Source organism: Zingiber officinale, chromosome 10B, assembly GCF_018446385.1.
Source record: "Zingiber officinale cultivar Zhangliang chromosome 10B, Zo_v1.1, whole genome shotgun sequence".
Lineage (NCBI taxonomy): Eukaryota > Viridiplantae > Streptophyta > Magnoliopsida > Zingiberales > Zingiberaceae > Zingiber > Zingiber officinale.
Window position 1 is genome coordinate 27,280,675 of NC_056005.1, and position 15,978 is coordinate 27,296,652.

Consider the following 15,978-nt stretch of genomic DNA (forward strand, 5'->3'; position numbering starts at 1 on the left):
AACCACACAATAAATTCTTGATGAATTTAACAAAGATTGATGATACTCATTTGTGAATGTTAAATCCTCATCTAGAAAAGTAATTGATCTCACTGTTCGATTGCGTTTCTTATACTTTAGCACCATCAGATCATCTCCATTAAAGCACACTCATGCCTACAGCTCATGTATGCCCTCTGCATCCTTGTCTAAGTGGAATGAGTTATGGAACTTTGCACACCAGGAGAAGGCAAAGAAGGGAAACACATATTAACTGTTGCATCAGTTATTACGTAAATCTCAATATCGCTAAGTTTCAAGGAATTTCCTTGTAATTTGCCTCTCAACATGTGTTTGCATTCTTGAACGATCCATGATACAGTATGCTTGCTTAGAAGATTAAAGATCTGGGATGCATGTGGCATCTTCTACCAAATATTGTTTGAATAGTGATATTATCAGTTATATGTTTATCATTTATACTCAATGGTACAGAAATTATTAATGCTAAGAGTACGTTAACTTCCTCAAGTCAGATTATACGTTGTAACTTCTTTAGCTAAACGATGAATTGTTTGTTCATTGATTTTGCTCGAGAATACATTTCTCAGAATCTCCAGGAGCCCAAAAAGAAAAGTATAGTTCTCATTTCATCGCTTGTGTTGTAGCTTAAGTTGGTACGGCCACGGGCCACCAAGCAAAAATGTGTGTTTTGTGAAGGCGCGCAATTGGGTTGGAGAATGCTTCAAGTTTTGATCAACTGAATATATATATATATCAAAACTATTTAAATTATTCTAAAATAATAAAGTTTAGAAATACTAAATATGAGTATAGCCTCATAGATCAAAATTTATATCTAAATTATAGATATTGAATACCAATGAGAAATTAATTTCCAAATATATTTGTAGTAATTAATTATTTTTTATTTATAACTTGTTGATTATACAAGATGGATAGTGTATGGAGCCGTAATGATGGGAAGAAGCAGGCTACAGAACCCTTCCCTTGGAAGTGTCTACGTACATTACAAAAACCCTTTAAATAATTAATCCAAAAACATGGCGTGACTTCGTGACCCACGGATCTGGACGCAGCTACGCACGACGCCGGGAACGCATCTATGTACATTCCCGGATCAAAATTCTAATGCTTCAAATGCCAGATTTCTCTATCTTCCCAATCCTTTACGTTAAACTTGAGTGATGCAAACCACAGAAACCAAGTGTGAAATTAAACAGATCTAACAATCTGAAAAGTAGCCGGTGCTTAACATCTCAACAACCTTACAATTTGTCATTGATCCGGTTGTGTAAGGGGCAGAAAAGGAGATAGGAGAAAGTAGAGGGGCATTTAGGTCTTTTAGGGGGAAGCTAGGGTTTTGAAAGGAAAAAAAAGGCTCGGGTTTGAGAGGAGGGGGGAGGCGGCGGTAGAGAGGAGGGAGAGAAAGAAGAGGCCGCCGCCAGCAGAGAGAAAAAGGGGGGTTTCGTGATTTTGGGCCGCCGCCAGCCATCAAGGAGATTTTTTCTCCTTCTCCAGCTCTTCGCCGGCGCCAACGAAGCCGCCGGCGCTCCCTTCTTCTCCTCCTCTCCTCCCTCGCCGGCAGCCTCCGCGCGCACAGCAGCCCTCCTCGCCGGCAGCCTCCGCGTGCACAGCAGCCTTCCTCGCCGGCAGCCACCACGCGCACAGCAGATCCTCGCCGGTAGCCTCCGCGCGCACAGCAACCTTCCCCCGCGGCCACAGCCGCCGCCGGCAGCCACTGCTGCCTTCCCCCGCGTCCATAGCCGCCACCGGCAGCCAACGCTGCCTTTTCCCGCGGCCACAGTCGCCGCCGACAGCCGCATCTTCCCCATCTCGCATCTACTGCCGCTGTCTTTAGTGGATATCGTCACCTTCCAGATAGCCGCAGCTCGATACTATTTGGGTTATTCCGGCCATCGCCGAGGTTCTCCTCGGCGTAGCCGAGGTTGTTCGTCCGGTGTGTCGTACCGTTCCATTCCCCTGTTGTTGTCCCAAGTGTATCGGCGTAGCCGAGGTTCTCCTCGGCGTAGCCGATGCGTCTACGAGCCATTATGTCTCGGCCTACATGTCGCTTTTCGGATCCGGGACCACGACGACTTGATCATTAGCTCGACCAGCTCATCCATCCATCCGAGGGCGCCCCCCTGGGCCAGGGTACGTTCTCGTACCTTTTCTGCATTCAGTTAATTATGCTATATTATTATGCGGTTATTTATATGTCTGTGGGATTCGCCTCGAGCACCGAGGTACCAGAGACCGGGGGCGACCCGGTCGCTGGATACAGGTACAGTTGACCGGAGGAGGACTTCTGACGATCTGGTCAACGTAGAGGACAGATCATCGACCGGGTCATGGGGATGCGGTCAACCTTCCAGACACGTCATACCGGCAGGTTCGTTTTCTCAGCTTCCAGACAGGATCAAAATGGCGCCGTCTGTGGGAACGCGCCTGATCTGGAACGTGAAGATGGATGACGCCGGATAGTTCTGCCATCCTCATGATCACGGTCAGTTTTTCTGGTATTTATCCTGTCAGTTATATGATCTGTATTAGTCCCGAAGGCCCCCGAGCCGTTCGGCCGGGAGGTTTATATCCGAGCCACAGGCTCGAAGGCGAAGACCCCCGAGCCGTTCGGCCGGGAGGAGCCACAGGCTCGAAGACGAAGGCCCCCGTGCCGTTCGGCCGGGAGGTTTATATCCGAGCCACGGGCTCGAAGCCGAAGGCCCCCGAGCCGTTCGGCCGGGAGGTTTATATCCGAGCCACAGGCTCGAAGGCGAAGACCCCCGAGCCGAGCGTCCGGGAGGTTTATATCCGAGCCACAGGCTCGAAGGCGAAGACCCCCGAGCCGAGCGTCCGGGAGGTTTATATCCGAGCCACGGGCTCGAGGAGGTTTATATCCGAGCCACAGGCTCAAACACGAAGACCCCGAGCCGTTCGGCCGGGCTGCATACTATTATGGCAGGATGGGAAACCAAAACCCTGCGCTGTTCAGAATGATAGAGGGAGGTTATTGCCTAGGAGCGAATGCCTGAGCCGCTCGGCCAGGTACATTATAGCCGAGACTACCTCGGGGAGGATTATATGCGAGCCAAGCGCTCGATGTGAAGGCCCGAGCCGTTCGGCCGGGTATATGGTATCCGAGCCCAGCGCTCGATGTGAAGGCCCGAGCCGTTCGGCCGGGTATATGGTATGCGAGCCAAGCGCTCGATGTGAAGGCCCGAGCCGTTCGGCCGGGTATATGGTATCCGAGCCCAGCGCTCGATGTGAAGGCCCGAGCCGTTCGGCCGGGTATATGGTATCCGAGCCCAGCGCTCGATGTGAAGGCCCGAGCCGTTCGGCCGGGTATATGGTATCCGAGCGCAGCGCTATCCGAGCCCAGCGCCGATGTGAAGGCCCGAGCTGTTCGGCCGGGTATATGGTATCCGAGCCCAGCGCCCGATGTGAAGGCCCGAGCCGTTCGGCCAGGTATATGGTATCGAAGGCTCGATGTGAAGGCCCGAGCCGTTCGGCTGTATACGAGCCCAGCGCTCGATGTGAAGGCCCGAGCCGTTCGGCCGGTATCGAGCCCAGCGCCCGATGTGAAGGCCCGAGCCGTTCGGCAGGGTATATGGTATCCGAGCCCGGCGCTCGCTGACGAAGGCTCGGAGCCAGAGCTCGATGTGAAGGCCCGAGCCGTTCGGCCGGTATATAGTCTCACTTGAAGACCGACGAGCACCGTTAAAAATCGAGAGCGCCGACCGCTATAAATATCCGCGAGCACCGCCGGGACGAGCACCGTCGTTAAAATCGAGAGCCGCGCCGATCCGATCTGCCGACGAGCACCGTCGTTAAAATCGACCGGCTATAAATATCCGACCCGACGAAAAATCGAGAGCCGCGCCGACCGCTATAATATCCGCGCCGACGAGCACCGTCGTTAAAATCGAGAGCCGCGCCGAGGCTATAAATAATCGCGCCGACGAGCACCGTCGTTAAAATCGAGAGCGCCGACCGCTATAAATATCCGCGCCGACGAGCACCGCCGTTAAAATCGAGAGCGCCGACCGGCTATAAATATCTGCGCCGACGAGCACCGTCGTTAAAATCGAGAGCGCCGACGGGCTATAAATATCCGCGCCGACGAGCACCCTCGTTAAAATCGAGAGCCGCCGACCGCTATAAATATCCGCGCCGACGAGCACCGTCGTTAAAATCGAGAGCCGCCGACCGGCTATAAATATCCGCCGACGAGCACCGTCGTTAAAATCGAGCCGCGCCGACCGGCTATAAATATCCGCGCCGACGAGCACCGTCGTTAAAATCGAGCGCCGACCGGCTATAAATATCCGCGACGACGAGCACCGTCGTTAAAATCGAGCCGCGCCGACCGGCTATAAATATCCGCACCGACGAGCACCGTCGTTAAAATCGAGAGCGCCAACGGGCTATAAATATCCGCGCCGACGAGCACCGTCGTTAAAATCGAGAGCCGCCGACCGGCTATAAATATCCGCGACGACGAGCACCGTCGAGCGCCGACGGGCTATAAATATCCGCGCCGACGAGCACCGTCGTTAAAAATCGAGAGCCGCGCCGACCGGCTATAAATATCCGCGCCGACGAGCACCGTCGTTAAAAATCGAAAGTCGGACCGGCGACTATAAACCTCCCGGGCGACCGACCAAGAGTCGGGACGCAGTCGGGCCGGCGACTATAAACCTCCCGGGCTGAAGACCTCTGCACGGACCAGCATATCATATATTCTCTCCCCTGTTCGGGGTCGAGTTATCACCGAAGGCCCCCTAGCTGGTCGGCCGAGAGGTTTATATCCGAGCCACAGGCTCGAAGCCGAAGGCCCCCGAGCCGTTCGGCCGGGAGGACCAGTATATCGGACCAGTATATCATACATCTATCTCCCCCGTTTGGGTCGAGTAGCCGTCGCGACCCAGCATCTATTTGACCGATCGACGTCACCACGATCGCACGAGCAGTCCTCGCGACCCAGCATCTATTTGACCGATCGACGTCACCACGGTCGCACGAGCAGTCCTCGCGGCCCAGCATCTATTTGACCGATCGACGTCACCACGGTCGCACGAGCAGTCCTCGCGACCCAGCATCTATTTGACCGATCGACGTCACCACGGTCGCACGCCCAGCATCTATACATCCGATCGGCAGCATTACGACCGTTCGGGGTCGATCAGTCCTCGCGGCCCAGCATCTATTTGACCGATCGACGTCACCACGGTCGCACGAGCAGTCCTCGCGGCCCAGCATCTATTTGACCGATCGACGTCACCACGGTCGCACGAGCAGTCCTCGCGGCCCAGCATCTATTTGACCGATCGACGTCACCACGGTCGCACGCCCAGCATCTATACATCCGATCGGCAGCATTACGACCGTTCGGGGTCGATCAGTCCTCGCGGCCCAGCATCTATTTGACCGATCGACGTCACCACGATTGCACGAGCAGTCCTCACGGCCCAACATCTATTTGACCGATCGACGTCACCACGGTCGCACGAGCGGCATCGTCCTCCCAGCATCTATCCATCCGATCGACAGCACTTCGATCGTCCGGTCGGTATTTTCGCGGCTGCGCACTTGGCATTGGTCCAGTTTCCGACTTAGTTTGCTCGGTATCGTAACCATCTCCTGCGACACCATTATTATCGCGACCGCTCGAGGGACATTATATTATTGGTTCAGCGTTTTGGCTTTGACATCGAGAGTGGTTCAATTCTTTGCAATAGACTGTCCAGTCAGTCGGACTCACGCCTCCTTCGACTAGACTTGAAGGGGAGGCTTGTGATCCGGTTGTGTAAGGGGCAGAAAAGGAGATAGGAGAAAGTAGAGGGGCATTTAGGTCTTTTAGGGGGAAGCTAGGGTTTTGAAAGGAAGAAAAAGGCTCGGGTTTGAGGGGAGGGGGGGAGGCGGCGGTAGAGAGGAGGGAGAGAAAGAAGAGGCCGCCGCCAGCAGAGAGAAAAAGGGGGGTTTCGTGATTTTGGGCCGCCGCTAGCCATCAAGGAGATTTTTTCTCCTTCTCCAGCTCTTCGCCGGCGCCAACGAAGCCGCCGGCGCTCCCTTCTTCTCCTCCTCTCCTCCCTCGCCGGCAGCCTCCGCGCGCACAACCGCTGCCGCTAGCCTGCGTCGCCGCCCCCAGCGGGCTCCGCCATCATCTCTTGTGACCATCGTCGCCGGCAGCCACCGCTGCCTTCCCCCGCGGCCACAGCCGCCGCCGGCAGCCATCGCTGCCTTTTCCCGCGGCCACAGTCGCAGCCTCCCCTTCTCGCATCTACTGCCGCTGTCTTTAGTGGATATCGTCACCTTCCAGATAGCCGCAGCTCGATACTATTTGGGTTATTCCGGCCATCGCGCCGAGGTTGGGTTCGGCCATCGAGCCGAGGTTGTTCCGGCCATTGAGTCGTTGGGTTTCACTCTGTGTATCTCTTATGATTACGAGCTATCTGTGTTATCCGGCCTGCGTGCCGCGTATCGGCCTACGAGCCATTATGTCTCGGCCTACATGTCGCTTTTCGGATCCGGGACCACGACGACTTGATCATTAGCTCGACCAGCTCATCCATCCATCCGAGGGCGCCCCCCTGGGCCAGGGTACGTTCTCGTACCTTTTCTGCATTCAGTTAATTATGCTATATTATTATGCGGTTATTTATATGTCTGTGGGATTCGCCTCGAGCACCGAGGTACCAGAGACCGGGGGCGACCCGGTCGCTGGATACAGGTACAGTTGACCGGAGGAGGACTTCTGACGATCTGGTCAACGTAGAGGACAGATCATCGACCGGGTCATGGGGATGCGGTCAACCTTCCAGACACGTCACACCGGCAGGTTCGTTTTCTCAACTTCCAGACAGGATCAGTCATGTTTTGGGTTTTTTCCCCCACGGGTTACCGTAAACAAGAAGCTTTGAATTTGCCATGGACATGGTGTAAGAATTGTCCATGAATTTGATACAAGAATACGTACATGTGCAGTGGACTTGCCATCTAGTCCACCTCCACTAGTATATTCCGAACCAGCTGATGTTAATAGACTATTACATTGGTAGTTGAATCTCTGAATCTTTCCAACCAATAGGGAGAGGAGAGGTGCCATCACCTCCCAATTGCTCAGCCATGGCAGAGTTAAGGGTGTCCAAGAAGCACCACAAGCACGTCAACAGCCCCTTCCCTTGCACCCCTAACTGCCTGCCTTTCATCCATGGAAGGCTCTCCTTCAATCCTTGCGTGCTTTTGCGAGACCAGAGTTTCTGTATCGGGGATGATTTCCAGCTTTTCTGGAGTACTAAAAATGGCGGCCATCTTTCCATCTCGCACCGATCTCAGTGGAGCAGAAGCGTATGGTCTACAGTCCGTGGGAAGGCCTTTGTTTCGGCCGCAGCAGTTCAAACTCATGCCGAGGAAAGCAGAGGTTCCTTTGCTATCCATGACGGCGACGCTCACTTCATCTGCAAGCACCAAACAGTAGAAGCAATAAGAGTCGTCTGTGAGGCAGATTTTCAAAAGAAGGCTAACGATTTTGATCCCTTATTTGGGTTCCCAACTCCTGAGTTGCTCGAGAAATCCCAATCCCCCATTCTGATGATCACAGGAAGGGTCTTCAGCCAGAAGACCAACTCAATTGCTAAGAAGAACTCGGGGAAGAAAAGCTTCAAATTCGGTCGTTCCAGGAAATCTTCACTTACTGCAAGGTACTGGCTTCTGTTTGAGCAGAAGAGTAAGAATCAAATTGGATTTCATCTGAAGTTTGGTGAATACGATAAGAAATGCTGCCCCGGCATCATGTACAGAGCAAGTACAAAGATCTCCAGGTGGAAATTAATTCGAACGAGGCGCCCGTGGCACGCCTGCACGTCAAGTAATAAAAGTTTTGTTGCACTCGCATCGCATGATGAACAAGAGGGAAAGAAGGGGGTGACTACGGAGTTCAACAAAGTTTTTATCACACATGCAAGCGATGAACATGAGAGATTTTACGGGTTTGGGGAGCAGTTTTCCCGCGTTGAGTTCAAAGGAAAGAGGGTGCCCATACTCGTGCAAGAGCAAGGCATCGGAAGAGGAGACCAACCCATCACCTTTGCTGCCAATTTGGTCAGTTACAGGTACTAGACATATGAATGAATTGTAATGCCAAACAATATATATAAGTTCTAACTTTTGTTACATACACTGGCAGATCTGGAGGTGACTGGAGTACGACATACGCCCCTTCTCCATTCTACATCACCTCGAGAATGAAATCCCTCTACCTTGAAGGGTACAATTATTCAGTTTTTGATCTAACAAAGCCTGACAGGGTACAGATTCAGGTAGTTTTATTAGAACACTCAGAAAACCTTTTATCTATGTTAATCATGTCTCCTTTTCTAAATGTGCAATAACATGTTTTATCTCATTTGTATTACAGGTACATGGCGATTCTGCTCAGGGGAGAATATTGAATGGGAATTCACCTGTTGAACTCATTGAGCTTTACACAGAGGCCATAGGAAGACCTCCTGTACTTCCAAACTGGATTATTTCAGGGGCTGTCGTTGGGATACAGGGAGGTACTGAAGCTGTCCGCAGGGTGTGGGATCAATTGCAAGAATACGATGTTCCTGTTTCAGCATTTTGGTTGCAGGTGATTGAACTGTTAACGGGGAGAGGAATACTAATCGATGATACTGATCAAGAGTTAAATGATCACTTTGCAGGATTGGGTTGGCAAGAGGGAAACTGTAATTGGATCACAACTTTGGTGGAATTGGGAAGTTGATGAAAGCCATTATGTCGGATGGAGAGTGCTAATCGATGATCTTCTTGCTCATGATGTTAGAGTGATGGCATACTGCAATCCTTGCCTTGTTCAGGTAGATCACTTGCTTAAATTCTTCTACTCAAATGAGTAACATGCTCATTCGCTAGCTAGTTAAATGAAAAATGAGACAGTAACTCGCAGACTGATGAAAAACCAAACAAAAAAAGGGACCTGTTTGAAGAAGCAAAGAGATTAGACATTTTAATAAAAGACAAAACTGGAAGAACATACATGGTGCCAAACACTGCTTTTGATGTCGCAATGTTGGACTTCACCCACCCAGCAGCGAGTAGTTGGTTCAAGAAGATTCTGCATGAAATGGTGGATACTGGAATAAGGGGTTGGATGGCAGATTTTGGTGAAGGATTGCCTCTAGATGCTTACCTATACGCAGGTACTTTCGATGCTGCTTTATCATACTTTAAACTTCACTGCAATATTGATCATTGTATCATTTACTTACTCTTCGCGTAGACGAAGACCCTATTCAAGCTCATAACAAATATCCTGAACTTTGGGCTAGAGTCAACAAGGAATTTGCGGATGAATGGAAATCGAACAGTCGTATAGAGGGGAGAGATCCAGAAGAAAGCCTGGTCTTTTTCATGCGTGCAGGTTTTAGAGGTAATCCCAAGTGGGCTATGCTGTTTTGGGAAGGTGATCAGATGGTAAGTTGGCAAGCCAATGATGGAATAAAAAGCAGCGTAACAGGCCTGCTCAGCAGTGGAATTTCAGGTTTTGTCTTCAATCATAGTGATATAGGAGGCTATTGTGCAGTAGATATGCCTATTATCAGGTATCGGAGAAGTGAGGAGCTTCTCATGCGATGGATGGAACTGAATGCATTCAGTGTAGTATTCAGAACACACGAAGTAAGCACCAAAAGCTTGAGCTATGAAGAAATTCAATTAAATTCTTCTCTCCAAGCAATACTAATGCTGTGGCATGTGCAGGGAAACAAGCCAGCCTCAAACTGTCAGTTCTACAACAACAAGAACACATTATCTCAGTTTGCACGCTGTGCCAAGATCTACCAAGCTTGGAAGTTTTACCGTATTCAACTAGTAAAGGTAAAGTCTTTTTCTATACAGGTAGACACATGCAGGCAAAGGCCCTTTCGATTGATATCTGATGAGATCCTCTTGATGGTTTTATCAGGAGGCAGCAGAGAGAGGCATGCCTGTTGCTAGACATTTGTTCCTGCATTATCCAGATGACAAGCATGTGCAGAGCTTGACTTACGAGCAGTTCCTTGTTGGGACAGAGATAATGGTAGCACCTGTGCTAGACAAAGCCAAAAAGGAAGTCAAGGTTTACTTCCCTTCAGCAGCAGCAGAAGGTGGGTGTTCCTGGCAGCACATTTGGACAGGAAAGATCTTCACCGGGCCTTTCAATCATCCAGGGCATGTGCAAGGGTACGAGGCTCGGGTTGATGCTCCCATTGGCTACCCAGCTGTGTTTGTAAAGCGTGGCTCTCAGATTGGGGAAGAATTTCTAAGTAACCTAAGAGCTCTTAAAGTTTTATGAGCACTAGCTAATTCATTGAAGAAGATTGTTCCATTTTCAGATTTAAGTTTTTGGACAGAAGACAGATTGTGTGAGAATTTAGAGAAGATTAGGAGCATTAGTAGGATTTAATTCATATGAATGGAGAAGGTGAGATTATTTGATGAAGGAAATGAAGAAGAGAAGCTTGGAAGGCATGGAGTCGACCAACGTTCTCCAAACTCACTTTAAGAGGGCAAGAAACACAAAATTTAAAAGGTTTGCCCTTTTATAGTCCTTCACAGTTACTCAAAATAAATTTCTTGGATCAATTTACCCTAAACATCATCAGGAGATATAAATTTTTTCAAGACGTCATTTAGGTTAGGGTTGCAAATGAATCAAGTCGATTCGTGAATTTTTCGACTTGACTTGAAAAATATTCGATTCGTATTTGAATTTATCGAATTCGAGCTGAACTCAAATATGTTCGAACTTTTTTTCGAGCCGAACTCGAGCCCAAATTATATTATTCGAGTCGCTCGTGAACCTTAATATTTATTAATATAAGTTAAATATATATTAAATAAATAAATTTCAAACCTTTCTAACCTATTTTCGAACACTATTTGAATAATTCATGAACATGTTCGAATATTTCAAGCCGAATTCGAACCCGAGTCCTAATTCAAACCGAACTCGAACCGAACATTTTAAAATTTTCGAGCTTCGAATCGAACTCGAACACGAATATACCGAATTTGAGCCGAATTCGAGCCTTAAATTTTTCTATATATTCGTACATCAATTCCGTTTGGACTCGGATCAAATAAGCCTGCATTCCCCTATTCCATTATCGGGTCAGTCGAGCACAACACGTATGTCAGCGAACTCGAGTCGTGCTTGGAACGGCGCCGGCCCGTTAAGAAACGAAAGAGGTGTGCGGTTTAATTTATGGTTTTGTCGCTCTTCCTTGGTTCAAAACTTTGGCCGGCGTCGAGAGAGAGAGAGAGAGAGAGAGAGGAACCGTGGGCGGCGCCCCAGTTACGGCGAGGAGACGGATGTTGCATGTCGCTTGCGGCAGACGACTTCTCTCTTTCATCATGACCACCAAAACCCAGCACCTCCATCGGAGTCAGTTCCTCCTTCAAGTCGAACCCTAGTTGCCCTAAGAGCAACTCAATCCGCGCGTTCGGCATGATTCCTTTCTACTAATTTTTTATTTTCCCCATTTCCTCTCTGTTTGTAGTAGCCACGATTCAGGGGTTCGGCAAGAAGCCGAGGACACTGACGACTGACGATTCGCCCATCAGAGTGGAGTTTGCTCAACACGTCGATTATCTCAACCATCTGGTGAGGTTTCCATTCTCTTTGTGCGTCAGTATGATTGCTTGCTTCTTTAGAAGGTGCTATTTTTAACACTTTATCCAGTTCTAATGTAATAATATGGTGATATATCTAATATTTGGTTAAGGTTTACATATCCTGGAGCATAAATATTCTGTGTAAAGTTTACTAGAGGTGTGAATTTAATCCCTAAATTTAATCTAATTTGTAGAATGACAAGAGGGAAAGAGTTGTCAAGGCTAGCCGTGATGTGACGATGAACAGTAAGAAGGTCATATTCCAGGTGCACAGGTGCGAGATATGTAAGAGGCATTCAACATTTGTTGTGCCCAGCCTTTGTGGTTGGCTAGTAACCTTTTGCATATGTTTGTTGTGCATTGTCAACAGGTTACTATTTTTATTGTTTGATTTGGACTATTATCAACTCTTCTGCGGAATTTTCCTTGGCATGTATCTTTTGTTATGTTAAGGTACATTATGTCAAACTAACCAGCTGTTGAATAGGAATTTTGTTGGTGCATGATGATTGATAGTATATCTTATTCCTCTTCTCCAGTCACACAATTACCATGAGAATTGTACTTAACTTTGTTAGCTAACACTAATTGCTCTCAACAATCAAGGCATTTTATATGCAATTGTAACTATTTGTTGTCACTCAATTAACTATTACCCTTACTAAGAATTATAGGTTGACCCACCAGATTGATGCTAAATTCATATCCCTCCTAGTGGACTGTTAATGTTGTTGATGTAAAATATCCCATGTTTCTTTTATTGGATGCATGCCCTTCATGGCTTCATATTGCATAAACTATGTTTCCTGCATTCTTATTTTGGACAACTACAAAGAGGTAGTCTGAACTTCTGATGCTCTCTCTACATGCTATTTATCTTATTGCTCTTTGTTACTACAGAATGAGCAAAGAAAATAGAGAGGAAACTTTGGCAAAGGCGGAAAATGATCTTGCTGCTGTGACAAATCAGTACATGTCAAAACTAGTAAAGGAGTTGCATGGAACTGATTTTTGGAAGCTTAGACGATCATATACATTTGCTGTTAGCATCTAATAGAAATTTCATTTTGTTCTTTCTTTATCACCCTTTTAACTGTAGAATCATGTAGGTCCAGGAGTATGTTGAAGCTGCGACACTTTTTAGGTTTTGCAAGTCAGGAACTCTGCTAAATCTTGCTGAGATCAATGCTTCTCTGCTTCCTCTTACCGAGGAGTCTATTGAACCATTACAAATAAATGTTCTAGACTATCTTTTGGGGGTAAGATCTTACATTAATAACCATGTTAGGCATCCAATCAATTACTAGTTGTCTTCAAGGGAAACAAGCTCATACATTTTTCTTGTACTTTTAGCTTGCAGATTTAACTGGAGAGCTTATGAGACTAGCCATTGGCCGTATCTCAGATGGAGAAATTGAATATGCTGAGAAGATCTGTCAATTTGTACGCGACATATACAGGGAGTTAACCCTTCTTGTTCCTATTATGGATGATAACTTTGAGATGAAAAAGAAAATGGAAACGATGCTCCAAAGCCTAGTGAAGATTGAAAATGGTAGCATGTTTTTTTTTTCAGTATAATTTTATTGGTTTACTCATTGTATTCACTACTTATATTAACTTCTTTTAACACCTCTTCCTGTTTTGGATTGGCTTTTGTTACATTTTATAAATTGAATATGTTGAATAATTTAAATAATATCAATAGTATATTGCTCTAACATTTGTTAAAACAGGAATATAGACAACAAGCACACCATAAGTACCAACTAGCCAGGCTAAATGGTTTTCCCCCATCTCTCTCTCTCTCTCTTTTTGCTATTGTAGCTTTATGTAAAAATGTATCCTTGTTACCTGCAACTCATAAGTTCATTTACATTTCCTTTTCAAAGTTATCCAAAAGGAATTTACCAAGATACTTAATTGGAGATCCTCTTGCATTTAAGCTTATCTCAAGAACCTTAATTTGGAGATACTAAAAGGTGGAGTGTTATCATCTCCTCACTTCCTACTTTCTTTGACATTCCCTTTTAGGTCCAACATCATTAGAGGTGAGTGACTGAATAGGATAATTTATTAAAGCTGAAGAGGGAGCCTAATCCAATCAAAAATGACAAGACACTTAGGTAGCAGATAGTATTTAAGTATATTTTAAGAATTATTTAGAGATGTGGACTAAGAGCAAAGTTTTATCCTCCTCACTTCCTTTTTTTTAACTCTAGTTGATTCATCATCACCTATTTGTGTTTGTTTTGGTTGAATATCTAATTGATTTATCATTATCATGTGCGTTTGTCTCAATCATTTGGGTTTGACTATATAAATTTTATCCCTTCATTTAGTCTATATATCTACCTTTTTTTTCTTGTTTGTTTGGGCTACTCTTGACTCCATGTGGTCATTATCTTTTTTCTCTTAAAAATATTGTCATAATGCAAACCCTATCATCTTCAGTGCCTCACTTTTATTTCTTCAGTTCAAAAATTGTCCAGCACTTCAGCCACAAAGCATGACCGCATAAAACTAACAGTCTGTTGCTTTCTCATTTTATTCCCCTGTCTGATAAATGATTGTTAACAAAATAGTGGAAGTTATTATGGTAAGATCACTAAATTACAAGAAATTAATATTAATCTGGGTGGGCTGTTGTGTAGCACTAATTTTATCATGGACCTATCCTTGTAGTGTCCGTTATTCTGTTAGCTAGTTTACACAAGTGCATGTCAACTTTGTTATGTGTTTGTGAGTGCTTTTGGTGCATGTTCTCACTTTATTTTTGGAATTGTGCATTTGGTTAATTTAGTCTGCAGCTTGTTCATTTCTCTTTCAACATTGAACTTGATCTATCTTTCAATGGTAGTTATTCTTATTTTCTTCATGCTTTTCTCAGATGTATTACTAAGTTTCAGTTTTTTTTTTTTTGGCTATTTTTGATTTATGCTGAAGTGATTTCTTAACTTCAAACATGTTTCATTTAGGGGCAAGGTGAAATTTTATTTGGTTTTATGGTATTGGTTGTTGGTATTTTCTTGTTATTACATGATGACACGCACGTGCACGCATATGTATACATTCATGAAGTGCAAACATTTTGAACACAACCATGTGGCATATTTGTTGATAAAAATACTACCAAAGGCAGTGTTTCTGTGAACAGCTCAATACTTGGTTCATTCTAAAGCTTTTAGTAAGTAGTAACTAGAGATGAAGATTAAAAGATGAAAATTTTTAATATTTTATTTGTCATGGGAAAGTTTCTTTATTGATGGTTGGCTCCTTATGAGTGTTATAATTGTTCGATCAGAAGGCTTGAATATTTTATTTTTCTTGAAAACCTATTATTCTACACCTTTTTTATTTTCTTCTCTACAATAAATTATCATGTGGTTTGTTTGCTGCTTTTGAATGATATAGTTGGTTTTTTCTAGAGGACTGCATTCTTTTTGTTTGGAAAATTTTTGAGGTTCACCCTTTATTTTCATTTGTTTCCAGCTTGCTTCAGCGTTCATGTCAGAGGATCAGAGTATATTCCCTTGCTTGGTTCTGCAGATCCAGATTACTCATTCTTAGGCTTAGCAGATACAGAATGATGAATAACTATCAGGTACGACTACTACTGTATAATAATTGTTAGTATTTTTCTTATATTGTCGTTCTAATTATGTTCGAAAGACAACTTCCAAATATTCACATACTGCCCGCCCTATCACGGGTAGAAAAGGGGCATTTTCACAATTATTTTCAGAGTTGACTAGCTGTTTGAAATTTTTATTAAGTCATGAATTACTTGTGTTTTTTAGTTGTTTTAAACTTAGAAGTGCTCAAAATGCCAAATCAATAAACTCGGGCACTACTATGCAAAAGCATTTCGAGTCCCAGTATTTCCTTTTTGATATTTTTTTTAATATTAACAACGTAACCTTATACTTTGGCTTCCGTGTGTCTGTTTGCTTCAAAGCTCAAATATTAACAACCTTAATGCTTTGACTGTGCAATGTAGACTGATGGATAGTCGGAAGCTGGACATGGAAATTGCACCAAAAGAAGAGGAGAAATTATGGTTCAACGAACATTTAATCGTACTAGGTAGACTTGTCATTGACAATTTACTCTACCAAATGATAAGAAAATCAAGAACTCCAGCAATGTTTGTCGTCTCACAATAGTGGCTAATAAGGCGTTTTATTGGTCTATCAAAATATTTGGCAATTGATTTATCAAAATCCTTGTATGTTATTTACATGCAGTCTCACCCAGTTTTGCTTACTATTGATTTCAAATCATATATATAGCATTTGTTTCAGCTTTCCTACCTTA

The 15,978-nt window shown here is 45.4% G+C and overlaps 2 protein-coding genes across 3 annotated transcripts; both read left to right on the top strand.

The window, feature by feature from the left end:
• Nucleotides 1–6,274: 6,274 nt before the first annotated feature.
• LOC122028595 (sulfoquinovosidase-like) lies at nucleotides 6,275–10,552 on the top strand. The gene is made up of 9 exons (XM_042587436.1): nucleotides 6,275–6,841; nucleotides 7,091–8,114; nucleotides 8,189–8,321; nucleotides 8,420–8,635; nucleotides 8,709–8,864; nucleotides 8,954–9,206; nucleotides 9,287–9,684; nucleotides 9,766–9,882; nucleotides 9,971–10,552. The coding sequence occupies exons 1-9, from the start codon at nucleotides 6,652–6,654 to the stop codon at nucleotides 10,337–10,339; spliced, it is 2,856 nt and encodes a 951-aa protein (XP_042443370.1). The 5' UTR covers nucleotides 6,275–6,651; the 3' UTR covers nucleotides 10,340–10,552.
• Nucleotides 10,553–11,243: 691 nt separating this feature from the next.
• LOC122029748 (translin-associated protein X-like) lies at nucleotides 11,244–15,903 on the top strand. Of its 2 annotated transcripts, none has more exons than XM_042588869.1 (8): nucleotides 11,244–11,431; nucleotides 11,547–11,650; nucleotides 11,856–11,946; nucleotides 12,562–12,703; nucleotides 12,771–12,920; nucleotides 13,015–13,216; nucleotides 15,154–15,265; nucleotides 15,662–15,903. In XM_042588869.1, the coding sequence occupies exons 4-7, from the start codon at nucleotides 12,563–12,565 to the stop codon at nucleotides 15,249–15,251; spliced, it is 591 nt and encodes a 196-aa protein (XP_042444803.1). In that variant the 5' UTR covers nucleotides 11,244–11,431; nucleotides 11,547–11,650; nucleotides 11,856–11,946; nucleotide 12,562; the 3' UTR covers nucleotides 15,252–15,265; nucleotides 15,662–15,903. The 2 variants fall into 2 exon arrangements, with proteins under 2 accessions (XP_042444803.1, XP_042444802.1); XM_042588868.1 differs by having other exon boundaries at nucleotides 11,249–11,431; nucleotides 11,856–11,935.
• Nucleotides 15,904–15,978: the final 75 nt, after the last annotated feature.

Bases quoted from the DNA above. Each gene is read 5' to 3' on its own strand.
- LOC122028595 (XM_042587436.1), top strand. From the start codon at position 6,652: ATGCGGTTATTTATATGTCTGTGGGATTCGCCTCGAGCACCGAGGTAC. The intron at 6,842-7,090 runs GTTCGTTTTCTC...TCCAACCAATAG, and splicing joins CAGACACGTCACACCGGCAG to GGAGAGGAGAGGTGCCATCA. The intron at 9,685-9,765 runs GTAAGCACCAAA...TGGCATGTGCAG, and splicing joins TAGTATTCAGAACACACGAA to GGAAACAAGCCAGCCTCAAA.
- LOC122029748 (XM_042588868.1), top strand. From the start codon at position 11,359: ATGTTGCATGTCGCTTGCGGCAGACGACTTCTCTCTTTCATCATGACC. The intron at 11,651-11,855 runs GTGAGGTTTCCA...TCTAATTTGTAG, and splicing joins TCGATTATCTCAACCATCTG to AATGACAAGAGGGAAAGAGT. The intron at 12,704-12,770 runs GTTAGCATCTAA...AGAATCATGTAG, and splicing joins GACGATCATATACATTTGCT to GTCCAGGAGTATGTTGAAGC.